The sequence below is a fragment of the Cariama cristata genome, unplaced genomic scaffold, assembly GCF_000690535.1.
Source record: "Cariama cristata isolate BGI_N322 unplaced genomic scaffold, ASM69053v1 scaffold9362, whole genome shotgun sequence".
In the NCBI taxonomy this organism is placed as follows: Eukaryota; Metazoa; Chordata; class Aves; order Cariamiformes; family Cariamidae; genus Cariama; species Cariama cristata.
In genome coordinates this window covers 4,890-19,299 of record NW_009604407.1, presented here as the reverse complement: position 1 = coordinate 19,299, position 14,410 = coordinate 4,890, and the positions used below count along the sequence as shown (strand labels likewise).

General features: G+C 35.5%; 1 protein-coding gene across 1 annotated transcript in view; it reads right to left on the bottom strand.

Moving 5' to 3' along the window:
• RB1CC1 (RB1-inducible coiled-coil 1) overlaps positions 1-10,006 on the bottom strand; it is a gene marked incomplete at its 5' end in the record, with an annotated part of 46,410 nt that extends 36,404 nt beyond the window's left edge. The window contains 4 exons of the mRNA XM_009695599.1: positions 1,211-1,395; positions 6,721-6,891; positions 8,257-8,692; positions 9,804-10,006. Coding sequence (XP_009693901.1) covers positions 1,211-1,395; positions 6,721-6,891; positions 8,257-8,692; positions 9,804-10,006 — 995 coding nt within the window. The remainder of the gene's footprint in view (positions 1-1,210; positions 1,396-6,720; positions 6,892-8,256; positions 8,693-9,803) is intronic.
• Positions 10,007-14,410: the final 4,404 nt, after the last annotated feature.

Here is a 14,410-nt window from a genome sequence, read left to right as displayed (position 1 = left end):
AGTTGTGTGCTTTGGGTTTTGGTTGGTTTGTTTGGTTTTTTGTTTGTTTGGGGGTTTTTTTGTTGTTGTTTTTTTACTGAAGCATGTATGCTTTATTCTTTTCTTCAAATCTATCCTCTATGCATTCGCTCTCCACACCCTACTAGCTTATTCCTTCCAAAGGGATGCTAGTGTTTATCTCTAATAATTCCTGAATTAAGTGCATACTACACAAATATTTTAACATACAGGAAAGTGATATTTATAGCAACCTAGGTTCTATGTACTATCTATAAATATCTGCTCAGTGAAAAATGGTACAAAAAAGTAATCTTTTAATTGGGCTAAGAGCAGATGCACAGGCAGTGAAGACAGACAAAATCACATTTCAATTTACTTAGCAGTAATTTATTTTACAAATATAACAGAATCTTTGTCACTAGTGCACTGCTGATTCTGCTTTATTTCTTCCTGCACATTGCACCTGCTTCATCTATACAAACTGCAGTCTCTTCAAGAAGAAAAAAAAAAAATCTACTTGATGGATATCCAGCATGCAAGTCTAACAGGGTCACAACATTGGTTAATTATTAGCTGCTAGCATAAACAAAGCTTTTTCTTCCAAAAATTAAATTCTGTATACTTTTCCTATGTATCTGATATGACAAATTATTAAAAGCTTAATTAAGTGTAGTAGTTTGAAAAACTATTTCCCATTGAGCAATATAGACTACTTACTGCCTTCCATGTTATACAGTAATGATGCTTACATGAAAAATTGCCATTTTTACCGGCTGTGATATAATTATTTTTCATGAACTGCAAGTAAATCAAAGTACTGGCATGTTTTTCTGCTTTGATGTGATCACAAGCTACTAAAGAGTATTTCATTTATGATTATTATAATCCTCTGAAAACATCCAATATAATTGCCAAGTTTTAAATAAGATACTGACGGCTTCCGAGATTGATGAGAGGAGATGAGACTGTAGGTTCTTGGATATCGTTTTATTGACATGAAGACCATTTGAACTCTAAGAAAAGTTTCTCTTAAAATAATAGTTTCACTCTTACAAATAACTTCATATACAAACTGAAGTGATCCAACTTTTATTTTCCCTCCCATTAAGAAAAAACTCTATGCACTACCAAAGATTTTCTTAAGACACACGTTCTTTAAACAGTCTTGATGCAAGGGGAAGCAATATAAAGTTGAAAAGTTGTAACTTACTTCAGTCTGACTTGTAGATTATTTGCAAGCTCCTGTTTGGCAGTGGTACATTTCTGTTTAATGTCTAACAGTTTTCTGTGATTAGTTAACATAATCATCAGCTGATTTGCATGACTCAAACACAAATCAGGCAGCACAGAAGGATCTTTCAAGTTCTCAGCTCTCTTCTGATTAGCCAAAAATCCCTAGAGGAAAAGAGACATGTTTGTTACTCAAGCTTTGTGACAATCAAAAAGCATGGAAGTGATCAACCTTCTCTGTAAGAATGCAAGCATTTTAATAAACTTACTGTAACCATTGAGGGGTATAACAGAATGCTAAACAGAGAAGTATCAAAGCTACTGTCTTTTCAATCTACAATCCAGTTCAAATAAATCTTATCTGATATTTCCCTCCCAAAGAGTTACCAACACAACCCTATAAGAACTTCACATAACTAACCAACACCAGTGAAAGATCACAAAAGTTAATGCAGTAGAAAAGTAGCTACTTGGATGGAGGGGATTAACCGTCATTCTAACTTCTGCAAACAACCAGCTTGTTAAATTCTGGCATACACAAGACTCAACATTAATTTAGAGCACATTCGGTACTAATGTGGGCTACAGAATATTTTTTTTGCATAAAGAAATTCATACATGAAACTAATTCTTCTTGCGAGCCAAGATCGCAGCTAGACATCCGATTTGCACATAAGAGGCATGGCAAAGAATTATCTACTGTGGATATTAACAGGTAATCCCTAAAATGGTGGGGGGCAAAACAGGGAAGATGGACTGCCTTAGATAAATGTGTCTTAGATGGCTGATTACAGGAGGTAACATATGTACATGTACACAGAAGAGACAGGGAAGACGGGGGGCTGCCAGCATAACAACTACTGTACCCGGCCAATGTCTCCATCATGTTCAACAGGTGAGATAAAATACTGCTGGAAACAGTGTGGTTCTTCAGGCAAGAAAATACCACTCAACATCAATTTTAGCTTTGATTTTGTCCACATTCGTATCATGTGTCTGACATGTTGCTTGAACATCACAATGGTCACTACGTTTGTAGTTCTACAAACTTGTTTATAAGCCTCTGCTTTCTTAATAAAGAATTTGAAGTCTTAAGTGTTTCTTTCTGAAGCTGAAGTTGATAAGAACAGTAAACCATAGAACGTTATACAAAACTGCTGAAAAATGAAAACACTGTCATTATTGATTTGATATTGAACGTAAAGCAATCCTGTCATAAGATGCTACAAAACACATTTGTAAAGCCTGCAATAAATATTTATACCCTAGTGAGAACAGCACAGACAGCATAGAAATCAAAGTAGGTATCAAACAAGTATATGAAGTGTAATGACAAGAGAAGGAAGAAGATGCCTGAAGATGGAAGAAAATACTGAAGAGTCAACCATTTACTGAACTCTGGGGAACTTACGTACTGAATGGGCAAGGCCCCTCTGGGAAACAAAAGCAGGTTGCAAACATTTTAACTGTGTGTACTATCTGAGCCAAGCGAATGGAAACCAGAAAAGGTGGGAAGAACTGTTATGAGATGAAGAAGAGGAGAATAGCCCCATCAAAAGAACTTGGGTTATTTATTTAAGGAAGACAAAGCCATTGAAGAAACATGCTGTGATAATCATTAGGGAATTGCCAGACATCGCAATGAAAGGCGGCACAGTCATGAGGGCATATAGATTTGAACTAGCCAAGAATACTTTCAGATCTGAGATTAATGGATGTTTATAAACATTAGGACAATCAGACTCTATACAACTTTGCAACGGGAATAAAGTCAAAAAAATAATTGCTTTTAAATAGCAGCTCAGTAAGCTTTTTAAATGAGTCACATGGCATGGAGCCTGAAGTTACACAAAACTGGATGCAGTGAGACAGAAAATCCCTTCCAGCTTTACTCTCAGTTCCAAAAAGCTATTCATAAATTTGAGTATCTTTTGCCATTTCTGTATCTGTGGACCTATCCTTAAAATAGAAATTAAACTAAAATTACTCTTGTATGCAAATCAGAAAGAAAAATCCCTGCATACTAGAAAAAGGCCAGTTAAGAAAAATTGCAGTAAGCCAGTGAAGAAGAAAAGAGGGAGGGAAACCTCAATAAATTGTGGAGAAATCCAAGATCCAAATAATCAATTGTTTTCACAGGTTCTTGCCTTTCTAGCCCCAGTCAGGTTGACAGGATTCATGACATGAGCATCAGAGTCAAACTAAGAAGGGGCCTGAAAAACAGGTATGATAATGCCGTTAAGGATTTTTCCCAAAGATTATTTCCAAATCAAAGGAGCAATAATAAAGAACATTTAAAGACATTTTAGACTGAAGTTTAAACAATCAACAGAGAGGGCAGTCAGTGATGTAATAGGCAGTTGAGAAGACCCTGAATCACTACAGACCTATAAATCTAAGGTTTTCTTTGACATAAGAAGAAGCAGAAGGAAAATAAAAGTACAGAATAGGACAGTGACAAAGCCCTTTTCCCAAAAACTTGTGGGAAGTGAAAGAGAACAAGCCCAGAATCAAGAAGGCCATGTGCCAACCAGGTTTTTTGACTATGTTTAAGAGCTAATAGAAGAGTAACACTTCCATGAACCTAATTGACAGAAATGCATTTGGATATAACAAAATGTTTTGAAAAGCTACACTACTAATAGGGAAACTAAAAAAGAAAAATCAAACGCAAGAAAATGTTGGAAAGGATAAGCTATTGGGCAGAACCACACTGAAAGATTAGAGAGGCTCCAAATTTCTTAGACATATACTGTTATTACATAATGCCACCTACTGACCACAACTCTGTACGCTTATGTTACAAATCCCAGCTTCCACAGAGAAAAACAAGTTTTTTAATTTAACAAAGCAGCTTTCCATATTAAACATTAGGGGCTGGAGATCGACTATTCAACTACATAACTCATGGATGTAACTTTTCATATAAAAGGCTGTTCAATGGTCAGTTAATTAGAAATGCTGACTGGAAGTAAGAGAACTCTTAAGGTAGGTCCAGGAACAAGCAAATTAACTAAGCAATGAAGCCTTCTAGCAGCAGATGACTTTGTTCCATGGGATAAGTTTGGTTTGAATTTTAATAATGGAACTGAGGTTGGAGTAGAAAGTCAACTCAAATTCTGGATACAACATCAGCTTTTGCTCGCCTGGGGAAAATAAGCCTACAGCTTTCAATATGAATACTGTCAGTGGGATTACCATTGGTATGTTCCTTACCCTTGTTCTATTAAGTACCTCCACTTTATTTCTTTATGAACAGAAACAGTTCACTGCTGGAAGGTGTGATGTAAAGGAAAATTTTATGAGCTTTCTTCAGATAACACCAAATATTAACAGTTATCACACAAATTGTGAACATTACCTTTAAAAAAACAAAAGTCTTCATCTATATTTTTAAATGTAATTAAACCCTTGCATTTCACCATTCTTCTTAGATTTCTATGTAGACTAGCATTTGAATGAGTAACATGATACCAGCTCTAATACCTAATTTTTGGTATTAATTTTTGGCATTAATTTGGCATCTAATTTCTCTAAACAGTATCCAACCAACTGCTAAAACTGGTACTAAAATACTTCCTAAGGCTCAAATAAAAATCAAGGAATAAATGCATCTGGTAGTAGACTTAATCACTTGTTTAATCACAAATTTAATTAATTGAAGCTTCAGAAAAACCAACAAAAAACCTAAACACACCATCACACACTATCTGACTGTTCTTAAAAGCTCCTATATCATAAGTAAAGGAATAGACAATTTAGAAAAAGAGAAGGCAAAGGTGAAGATTTCAAAGTTTAAGTCTCTGACAAGACTTCAAAAGGTACAAATTCTACATTTATGTTAGCATTTAAACAAGGTGACAAAAGTCTTTCCAACTGACTTCTGGGCATCTCACTCAAAAGCGGGACTGCTAAACTTCAGGTAGGCTCTTCATCCCAGGGAAGAGGGAAAACATAGTTAAAACCACCACTCACAGCACTAGGCAACCACGTAGAAGATGGAAGAGTAGCTTTCCATCATGCTAAATTCCCTTGGATTTAGCACCAGCCTACAATATAAACAGTGCAAGACTGAAATTTAGCACAAACTTACTTCTAAACTTACTCACTGAAATTATCTGAAGTCAGGCTCTGCTTTTAAACAGTGCTGCCAGAAGCACTGGTAGCACCCACCTTTACGTACCAGCCAGAAGATGCAGCGAGAAGCCTGGGTCCTACATGACTTGTCAGACCAGTTCCCTCCTCCTCAAAAGTGGGCTCTAACCACCCCAAGATAGAGAGATAACATTGTTCTCTTACTCCTACTAATAATATACCAACATGCAAGCACAAATAAGAAACTCATGCCTTTCTTCACAGTCCCAACTCTGATGTAATGGTGAAAATCTGAACGTCAAATAATGACCACGTAGAGATTTTAATATACTCTGTTGCAAACAAGGCATTAGAGGATAATCTTAGGTATAAAGTTAACTGAAGCTCTTTTACAAAAACTGTAGTTAATAAAGAAATTTTGATTATGGCACTGTAATGTTTTCTAAAAAACAGAAGCTATATAATTTACATTTAAAATAGTCTACAATCAAATTTCTTATCACTTCAAAAGACATTGTCTAGTACAGGCACACTACTCACTCTCCTCACTATGAGCTTGGTGATCAACCATTAAGCACATTACCTCTTCCCTGATCCTGTATCGTTGAGTGACAAGTTACCAAGGATTCAGTTTTTCCCTTCAAAATTAAATTTAACCTACTCTTTTATTCTGTATCTCCAACCGAAGTTCTAATTTTCTACCTGTTTTTCTATTTCTAGATCGTAAGGATAACAGAAAATCCCTCCACAACTCAAATCTGAGGGTCTCCAATTTTTCTAACTCCTGAAGTACATAATGCAGCAGGGTGATATATGCCCTTTTCAGCTCAGAAAATAAAACAACATGCCGCCTCAGAACAAGAAAAGCTAACTGCATGGAGTGGCACATGAGCTAAATAACATTACCAAGAGAAAGCATAAAAAGACAGTGGAGCAGCTCACCAACCATCCAGTTGTATTTGTTTGACTCTGGATCTAGTCCAAGGTCAGAAGATAACAACGTATTAAGAACCAACCAATGAATTAGTTGGTGTGACACAAGCGTTCAGGACATGCCACCTGGAAATGATGCCAGTTTCATGCACAATCTTCCCTTTCCATTACTGAGTTTTTTTCCATTTCTGTCTTCCATTTAACAAGAGACTGGATGAACTAAGCAAAGATGAATCAACTCATAGCACCCTGGTCTCCAGCATGATGACCACAAGATGTAAAAACTACCAATATTTACACGTCAAATTGTTACGAATATAGCACCTTTTTCAGCATCTCTAGTATGATATGTTGAAAACTATCTTGCATTAAAACATGCAATTGTTTCATTGTGATCTTTAACAGCATACATATATCAAAAATCTACCATCTTCCAATGTTGCACGCACAAATGTATATTACCTGAGCAAGTTCTTTTTGTTCATTCACCAGTCTGCTGCAGCTTGCTATCATCTGGTCCAATGCATAGAGCCTATCCTCAAGGCCTTTAATAGCCTTCATGTTCTGATTATCTAGTTTGGCGATAGTTTGGCGACATTCTGACAGAAAGGGTTGGATGATCCTTGGATCAAGCTAAAAAAAGGAAGGAAATTAAAAAACGTTTGTTAGCAGTTGACATGCTGAAAGGTAAGGTGAGCTAGCTAAGTGAGTTTTCACAACCTTAATATTTTTCTTTTTTTTTTTTTTTCTTTTTTAATCCAACGTGTGCCTATATCTGTCATCTGTTTCAGAATTCTGAGTTAATGAGTCTATGGATTTTGTATCACAGCATGAATTTCTTTGAAGTATTCCAACTAGACCATCATAGAAATCAGGATCCTTACAAGGAGAAGGGACATTAGTTGAGGGGACAAGACAGGGTGCAGGGGGAAGTAGTAGTTTAAAGTTAATGGACATGGTCTACCCTGGAAGAGAGTCCATACAGCTACAATCAGAACAAGTGATGAATATGACTCAGTGGAAAGCGCAGTAGGGAGGGTGATGGGAAAAAGCTACAAGACTCACCAGCCTTTACCCACTAAATGAATGTTTTAATTGATTTCTTAGACAAGCAGATCAGTTCTAAGTAATTGGAATACAAGCTATGGAAAAGTAATACATTTGTAATACTTCTTGCTAATATTTTTCCTAATAAAAATACTTCAAAAAATGGTTATGGTATGCCATCTATTAAGTGTGAATCCAGTGAAAAGAACACTATCTTGTGAAGTCATGCTACCTGTCACAGCACTGGTTTCTTCACCAACATGCATGGTTTATGCCACTTACAGAGCACATAAATTAATCCTCAAAAAAGAAGGTGCTTATATGCCTCAATATTAACGTAAATAAAAGTACTGTTTTCCCCTCAATCTATTATTCAATTGTATAAAAGCTTTCACACATAGTACTTTTTCATTCTGGAAACACTTCTCCAGGGTACAGACTGCGGAATCTGAAGAGGAAAAGCATTACAAAATAAGGAGCAATCCTTAAGTATGTAAATTTATCACAATTAGCCACATGAATTTGTCCTACGTTTCAATCAAGGCTTCAGTATTTTTAACACAAAGAACACTAACTTTGGTCCAGGAAAATCTTTCATTATAAGCATAATTTCTATGAAAAAGGCAAAGAAAGAATAGAAGTAAAGTCATTTTGCTTATACGCCACAAGAAGCTATCGGCTTTCCAACAGAATGGCTATTTGAGAAACAAACAAAGTAACAAGAATTCATTGTGAAAATACACATTTTCCTGAAGGTTAAATTCTTAACACTCAAGAACTCTTAAAATACTTTCCCCCACTCCCAGTCTCTCCTTTGGTCTCCATTCAGAAAGTTATCTGACAAATGATGAGTTACAAAAAGTTGAGTCACTTCAAAGGCACCAGGATCTAGAAAATAAACAGCAACATTCAATGCAATATAATTTGATTTTTAAAAAACTATTAACTTACCCTGCTCATAGAATCAAAACATTTTCTGACCAGCGATTCAACATCATTAGGTCTATCTTGAACATTTATCCAGTCTAGCAAAGACACATTGAAAGAAGGCTGATCATCATCTTTCAATTCCACTGATGTTTCACTGTCCTGGACAGCAGCATTTTGACCAGATTCCTTAGCATCTTTTACATTTTCAGGATCTGTGCCTTCCAAAGCTGAATGTTCAACTGACTTGCAAAATGAGGCTAACATTGATTTATTGTTCACTTTAGATATATCAGAATAAAGCACCAATTCAGCAGATTTCCCATCCTCAGTTTCTTCACTTTCTGCCCCTCCATGCTCAGCTGAAGAATCCAGTCTTCCTAAACACTCTCTGTAACTATGTCTCGTTAGGCACTCCAGCAGTGGTATCTTGGCCATGATAGAAACAGCAGAACCCAAGCTTTTTTAAAAAGGGTGAAAAGAAAAAAACATCAGTATCTAGAAGCCAATGTGACATAAAAACTTAGACACAAACCACCTGTAACATAAAGTACTATTTATTTTAGAATTGAAGCAGATTTCAAAAGGAATTTGCTAACTACCCTTTCAAAATACTGTGTTCAGTATCAACATCACGGAACAACAGCTACAGAAGTTACAATTTTTGCTCTCTTCCACTGCTAAATATGAACTCTTGTAAACTTCCAAGTAAGCTTATGTTTATAGTGCAATGTAATAACGTACAGTTTGATACAACTGAGATATGACTTTTTTTTTTTTAACACACACAACTGGGACTTTCATGTTGCCAATTTGGATGGATATTAATGCTTATTAGCAAAGACTGAGCATCCTCTGGCTGACTACTTTTGCAGAGTTTGAATAGTTTCTATATATTTGGTAAAAGCTATGAAGTTCAACTTTTTTTTTAAAAGATGAAACATATTTATGTTTTATTTCTTTAAGTATCCAACAGCCACTTACATTCTATTAGGCAAAGCACTCATAGAAATACCATAATACTATAATGTCCATAAAGATGTTAAAGATTTTCCTTGAAGTAACAACCAGAGTTTTCAGGATACAAGTATACACACACACATATATATACACACACACCCCCCTCAAAGGTATATGTATACACCCAAAGTTTGTGTTATGACTTCATACTTTCAACTTAGATCATCATTCTTAATATCTGCTTAAGTGTATTAAAATGCAATTAATTCACAAGTGCAAATATGCATTTAAAAACGTTGATTAATGTCTAAATTTATTATCTAGTTATTTCTAGCGCACATTTGGAAGGATGCCAGCTCTTAAACAGCTGTTCATTAACAAGCATATCTTCCACATAATTCAATACAGGTTTCTGTGTGCTGATGAATACAATGAAAAAGTGTCAGTTAAAAAATGACTAGCATAGAACAGAAAGAATGTTCTGTGACACACAAATCAAACAAATACATGCTTGATTAATTAGAACCAGCACTAGACATACAACATTCAAAAAAATAAGTTCAAAATATAGTAACTTTGGAGTTCGAGGCTGAATTTAACAGCAAACCTACTGTGTAAGTTTCAACTTGATATCATCTACGGACTGCAAATAGCTTGAATATACATTTTCAAACTTGAAAAGCAGCTTTTGGTAAGAATATGTACAATCTTCCAAGTTGGCCATTATGGCAGCCCAGCCTTGATGCTGAAGATGTTCATCATGTACAAGACCTTCACAAAAGGAGCAAAGTTTCTTGGCAACCTCATACATTTCCTGGGAGAAAAAAAAAATAAAAATTCAACAAAATGCAAATCACTTCAGGTTTCTCCTGTGGTAACTATATAAAACATTAAAGTGAAATATTTAGAAAATATTAACATAAAAAGCGTTAAATTTAGATAGCTAAAAAGTCGTATACCTTAAAACGTCATCAAAAATAATAAAACTTCCCTCATTCTTAAATAAAAATTGTAATTAGATGATAAAAAAGTATAGATGATTTACTCAGAAATATCTTCAAAACAGGCAGGTGAAAGTTGCAGTGCTAAAAAAACCTTATTAAAATAATTAAATGCTGCTAATATAAAATATTCAGTGCACACACAGAAGAATAATAATGCTTGCACTAATCTGATAGAAGGAGATGACAAACAAGGTCCATTAAGGAGAAAACTGTTGATCAGCCAAGCAGAATCTCAGAACAAAACAATAAATTGCAGGATCAGTCAGCAGAAACACAGATGTATCAAATGCAAGAAGAGATGCAAGAGGAAAACAGGAAGAGTAACTATTTTACATTTACCAATTTAAGAAAACAGGCTGTCCCCCTCAAAGGGTCTACTACTTAAACACCAAAATGAGAAAGTAAAACAAGTGTGATACAATAAATCCTTCAGCTCAATACTTACCAATTACATACTACACGGAAAATAGTCTCCTGAGCATTCTCTTATGTTGGGTTGTAATATCTACCTACCCTCTCAGAAAGAAAATCTTACTACCTTTTGCAAGTTGAGCATACTGTTAAACTAGGACTGAACACATAACTTTCCTCTCCTATAGTATGTGAGTATGTATGGAGAAGCAAGTTCTACAAATACAGCGAGAAAGCAGTGTTAAAACCCCAACATATCAGTACATTTCAGAATGTATTTGCTGCTGAACACATGGTTAGCAGCACATACGCATACACAAAATGTTTAGAGCCCAACAACACTTACCTTCCCAAAATAAACCACAAAACTGCAGAGCATTTTATCCAAACAATTCAGAATTTTGACAAAACCTGAAAGTTACAAACACCTTCCCTTATTTATTTATTTTTTTTAAAAAAAGTCCAAGCCTTGTCTCAAGCAGCGTGACAAAATTTCACTGTACTTCAAATCACTGGTATCTAAGTGATCAGCAGATGAACAATAAATGTACAAACATACTTATACATGCAACTCCAAGGAAATCAAAAGCTATTACATATTTCTATCACTTTGTAGTAAAGATGGTATTTGTCTTCTCATTTTCCGATCTTTGGTCACTTTCTGTGCACACAAGAATAAAGATTCCCTGTTTGAAAAGAACAGTTATTTTATTTGCTGCATGAGTTCTCACTTCCTAAGTCAAAATCAATCAATAATACAACTGGGACGGCACCCAGACAGTACCCAAATCTGCAAGTCATCTTCTTCAGACTATCTCCAGTTCATCTATACAATTTAAATTTGCATAAGCTGACCAATGCAATATTGACAACTTGAACATTTATTATTCACTTAAATTCACTTTGTATACAAAGTTACTAAAAGGTAAATTCCAGAACATATATAAAAAAAGGCAGAATTACTGCTTCTTCGATTATCACATTAAGAACCAAAAGAACAGGCTGTTTTACCCTAAGGTACACTAAAAAATACACCAAAAAAAGGAAGCTGAAAAGGTAACTGAATGTCCCCATCATGTTCTAACGTATGGCCTGGGAATGCACACAAGCATTTTACCTTCAATTCACAAACACTATTGTCTTCCCAAATTCAACTTTCTTCCAAACTACAGGCAATAATTCCAGAAGTGAGAGCATATGCAGAACCACACATTAGTTTGAAGACTAAAATATTTTAAGCCATCTACAAAATCAAAACTGCTCATAAAGTCTTTTTATGCAGCTCCTTCAAGTGAGCATCACAGTTCACTAAGGAAAGTGAAGACTGGACTTCTCTCACCTTCAAACAGAAATGTTTCTGTAAAAGCTCTGGTAGAGGCTTTTGTTAGTTCTATTTTCCTTTGGACAAACTCACTTAGCATGGCACATCTCAAATGTGTAATAAGGAAATGTATGCACTAGTCCTGATATGAACAGATTTTCCACCTTGAGACATGCTCTTAACTAGCGGCCAATGTTTGCTTTTTAAGCTAGATTTACTTACTGCGTTCACAATGGAAGTCAAAAGTTACAAGTTAGTGTTGTCTTATGAAGTTTTATTACACGTCATTCTTGATGCTCCATCAAGAACTTAAGTGTTGTCAATTTAAGATTTTAAACAGCAGAACACTTTCAAACACAAAACAGAAGTCACAAGTTATGAAATTTTAGTAGGAAAAAAAAAATCATTAAAATTGAGATCGCTTGTTACACTACTGATGACCCGCACTGACACTTTGTATCTAGTCTAACTGCTGGTGATTTACCCAAATTTAACCAAACCAGAAGCTTGTGTCCCAGCAGTCTGACTCCTAGAAAAGTGAGAGTAAACAACGTATTTCCCAGAGCAGCAAATTAATATTTCTTAATTTTTTAGAAACCATGTAAAGATTCGTCAGAAAGGCATTCTAATATGCCAGATCCTGCCACTTACAACAGAGACTTGCCCAAAGGAACTGTTATATAGAAATAAAAATACCCCAATGCCATCTAAGGATTCAACCAGCTATTCACTGCCAGATGAGCTGCAGCTCCTTGTTGTACACACAGGAGAGGTGGACATTAAAACAAAAAATCTCCTTATGAAAGCAATCATAAACACAATACTGAAAGACTAAAGATTTTTTTTCTGAACTATTCAGAGCTTAAACTGAGCTAACATTGAGCTCAAAATTCATTCGCCTGAAAACATAGCTAAGTTTCTTTCAAATAACATGTTTTCAAAGTTACCTTTTAAGTTAATATACTACAAGTCAAATTGTATAACTAAGCAGAGATAAGATTGTTTCAGGGCACATATGCAAGATATTACAACAGTCTTCTGTATTATCCTCCTGAAGTCATTTTTACATGTGTATCCCAAGTGCCAAAGAAATTCCTTCTTGAGTGGTGGGGGCAAGCAGTAGAATTCTGTCTGCCTGGATGAACCCAAATGCAATTCAAGTCCGCAGGAACCCAGTACTGCTTTGGATGCTGGTTCCTTAGGCAATATCATGAAAGAAGCTCATTAAGTTCAAACAGTAAAGAATACTACTCTGGATTCAGGAGGTCCAAGTAGATGGTTCTAACAAAGCTCAAACCACATGGAGTAACTATTTGTTCACCTATCAGAACTGTTTCAGTCTTAGAAGATACCAAGCAGATTCCAGCAGAGGGAACAAGAACACTATGTTAACCATTAGTTTGTTTTTTAATGCTGCATGGAGGGGTCAAGAAGAAAACACTGCTTCGGTCAGTCCTACAACCCTGCTTTCAAAATGTGAGGGTGTGCAGTAAGAAAATGAAGTGTCGAAGCTTCTTCCTTCCTTTGAAGTATTTATGTAGCTTGAAAGTGGTTAAGAAATTAAAGACTACACAGCTATATCTTTTCTTATCATTCCATCACTACTGAAATACATCAAGTGATTTGGCTTGTTGTTCCTACCATGTCCATAGACAGTGTTTCTGGGGACACTTCCTCAGGCTAGTTCAGAAGGATCAAAATCAATATATTTCACATAACCAGTATGTCTGTATACAGAAAAGAATTAAGCAGCTCTTTGCTAAATCAATAAAGTCTAAAAACTGAATTATGTCAGGCATATAAATAAAGTCCTGCAATCCAACATATGTTTTAACACTTCTCAGTGAAGTTGTCAGCTGCAGCACAGAAAATGAAGCCTGCCTAACAGGCTTGCTTTGTCACCGATTTTTCACAAATCCACTCAAGGGTAATTGGCAGACACTAATGGTTCATAGAGCATAAAAGTTAACTTCAGTTAGCCTTGTAGAGCTACATCCATCCTTCTCAGCTATACCACCATACCTAGAACACTGACAGCTTCACCATACCACCAGAATGAAGACCTCAAGAAGCACCACTACCAGTACAAGATTAGATGAACCCAAGTTAATCTCAACTTGCTGTTATGCTGAAGAGTAAGTAAAAGCATCTTCACTTCCTAATTTATCAAGAAATTCACAGACCCACCAGAAAGATTTTTATCTTTGGCTGGGTGCTTTAACAGAACGTTTACTTTAATTATCTCCTTTGATCATCATAACTTAAACTTAGGCAATTCTTCAGATTATAATTACTTCTGTTCAGTGTGTTTCAACGAAAGTCAGTAGAAGCAACAAAGTTCATTTTACCTAGAACAGAAATTAACAGGTAAAGTATTTCCCATCAATTTCAAGACTTTGTCTTTGCATCCTACTGTCGTAATTCTGCTCGTCTGAATGAAAAAAAATCTGGGGAAGGTCTGTTTGTCTTAAGTGGTCTTTGG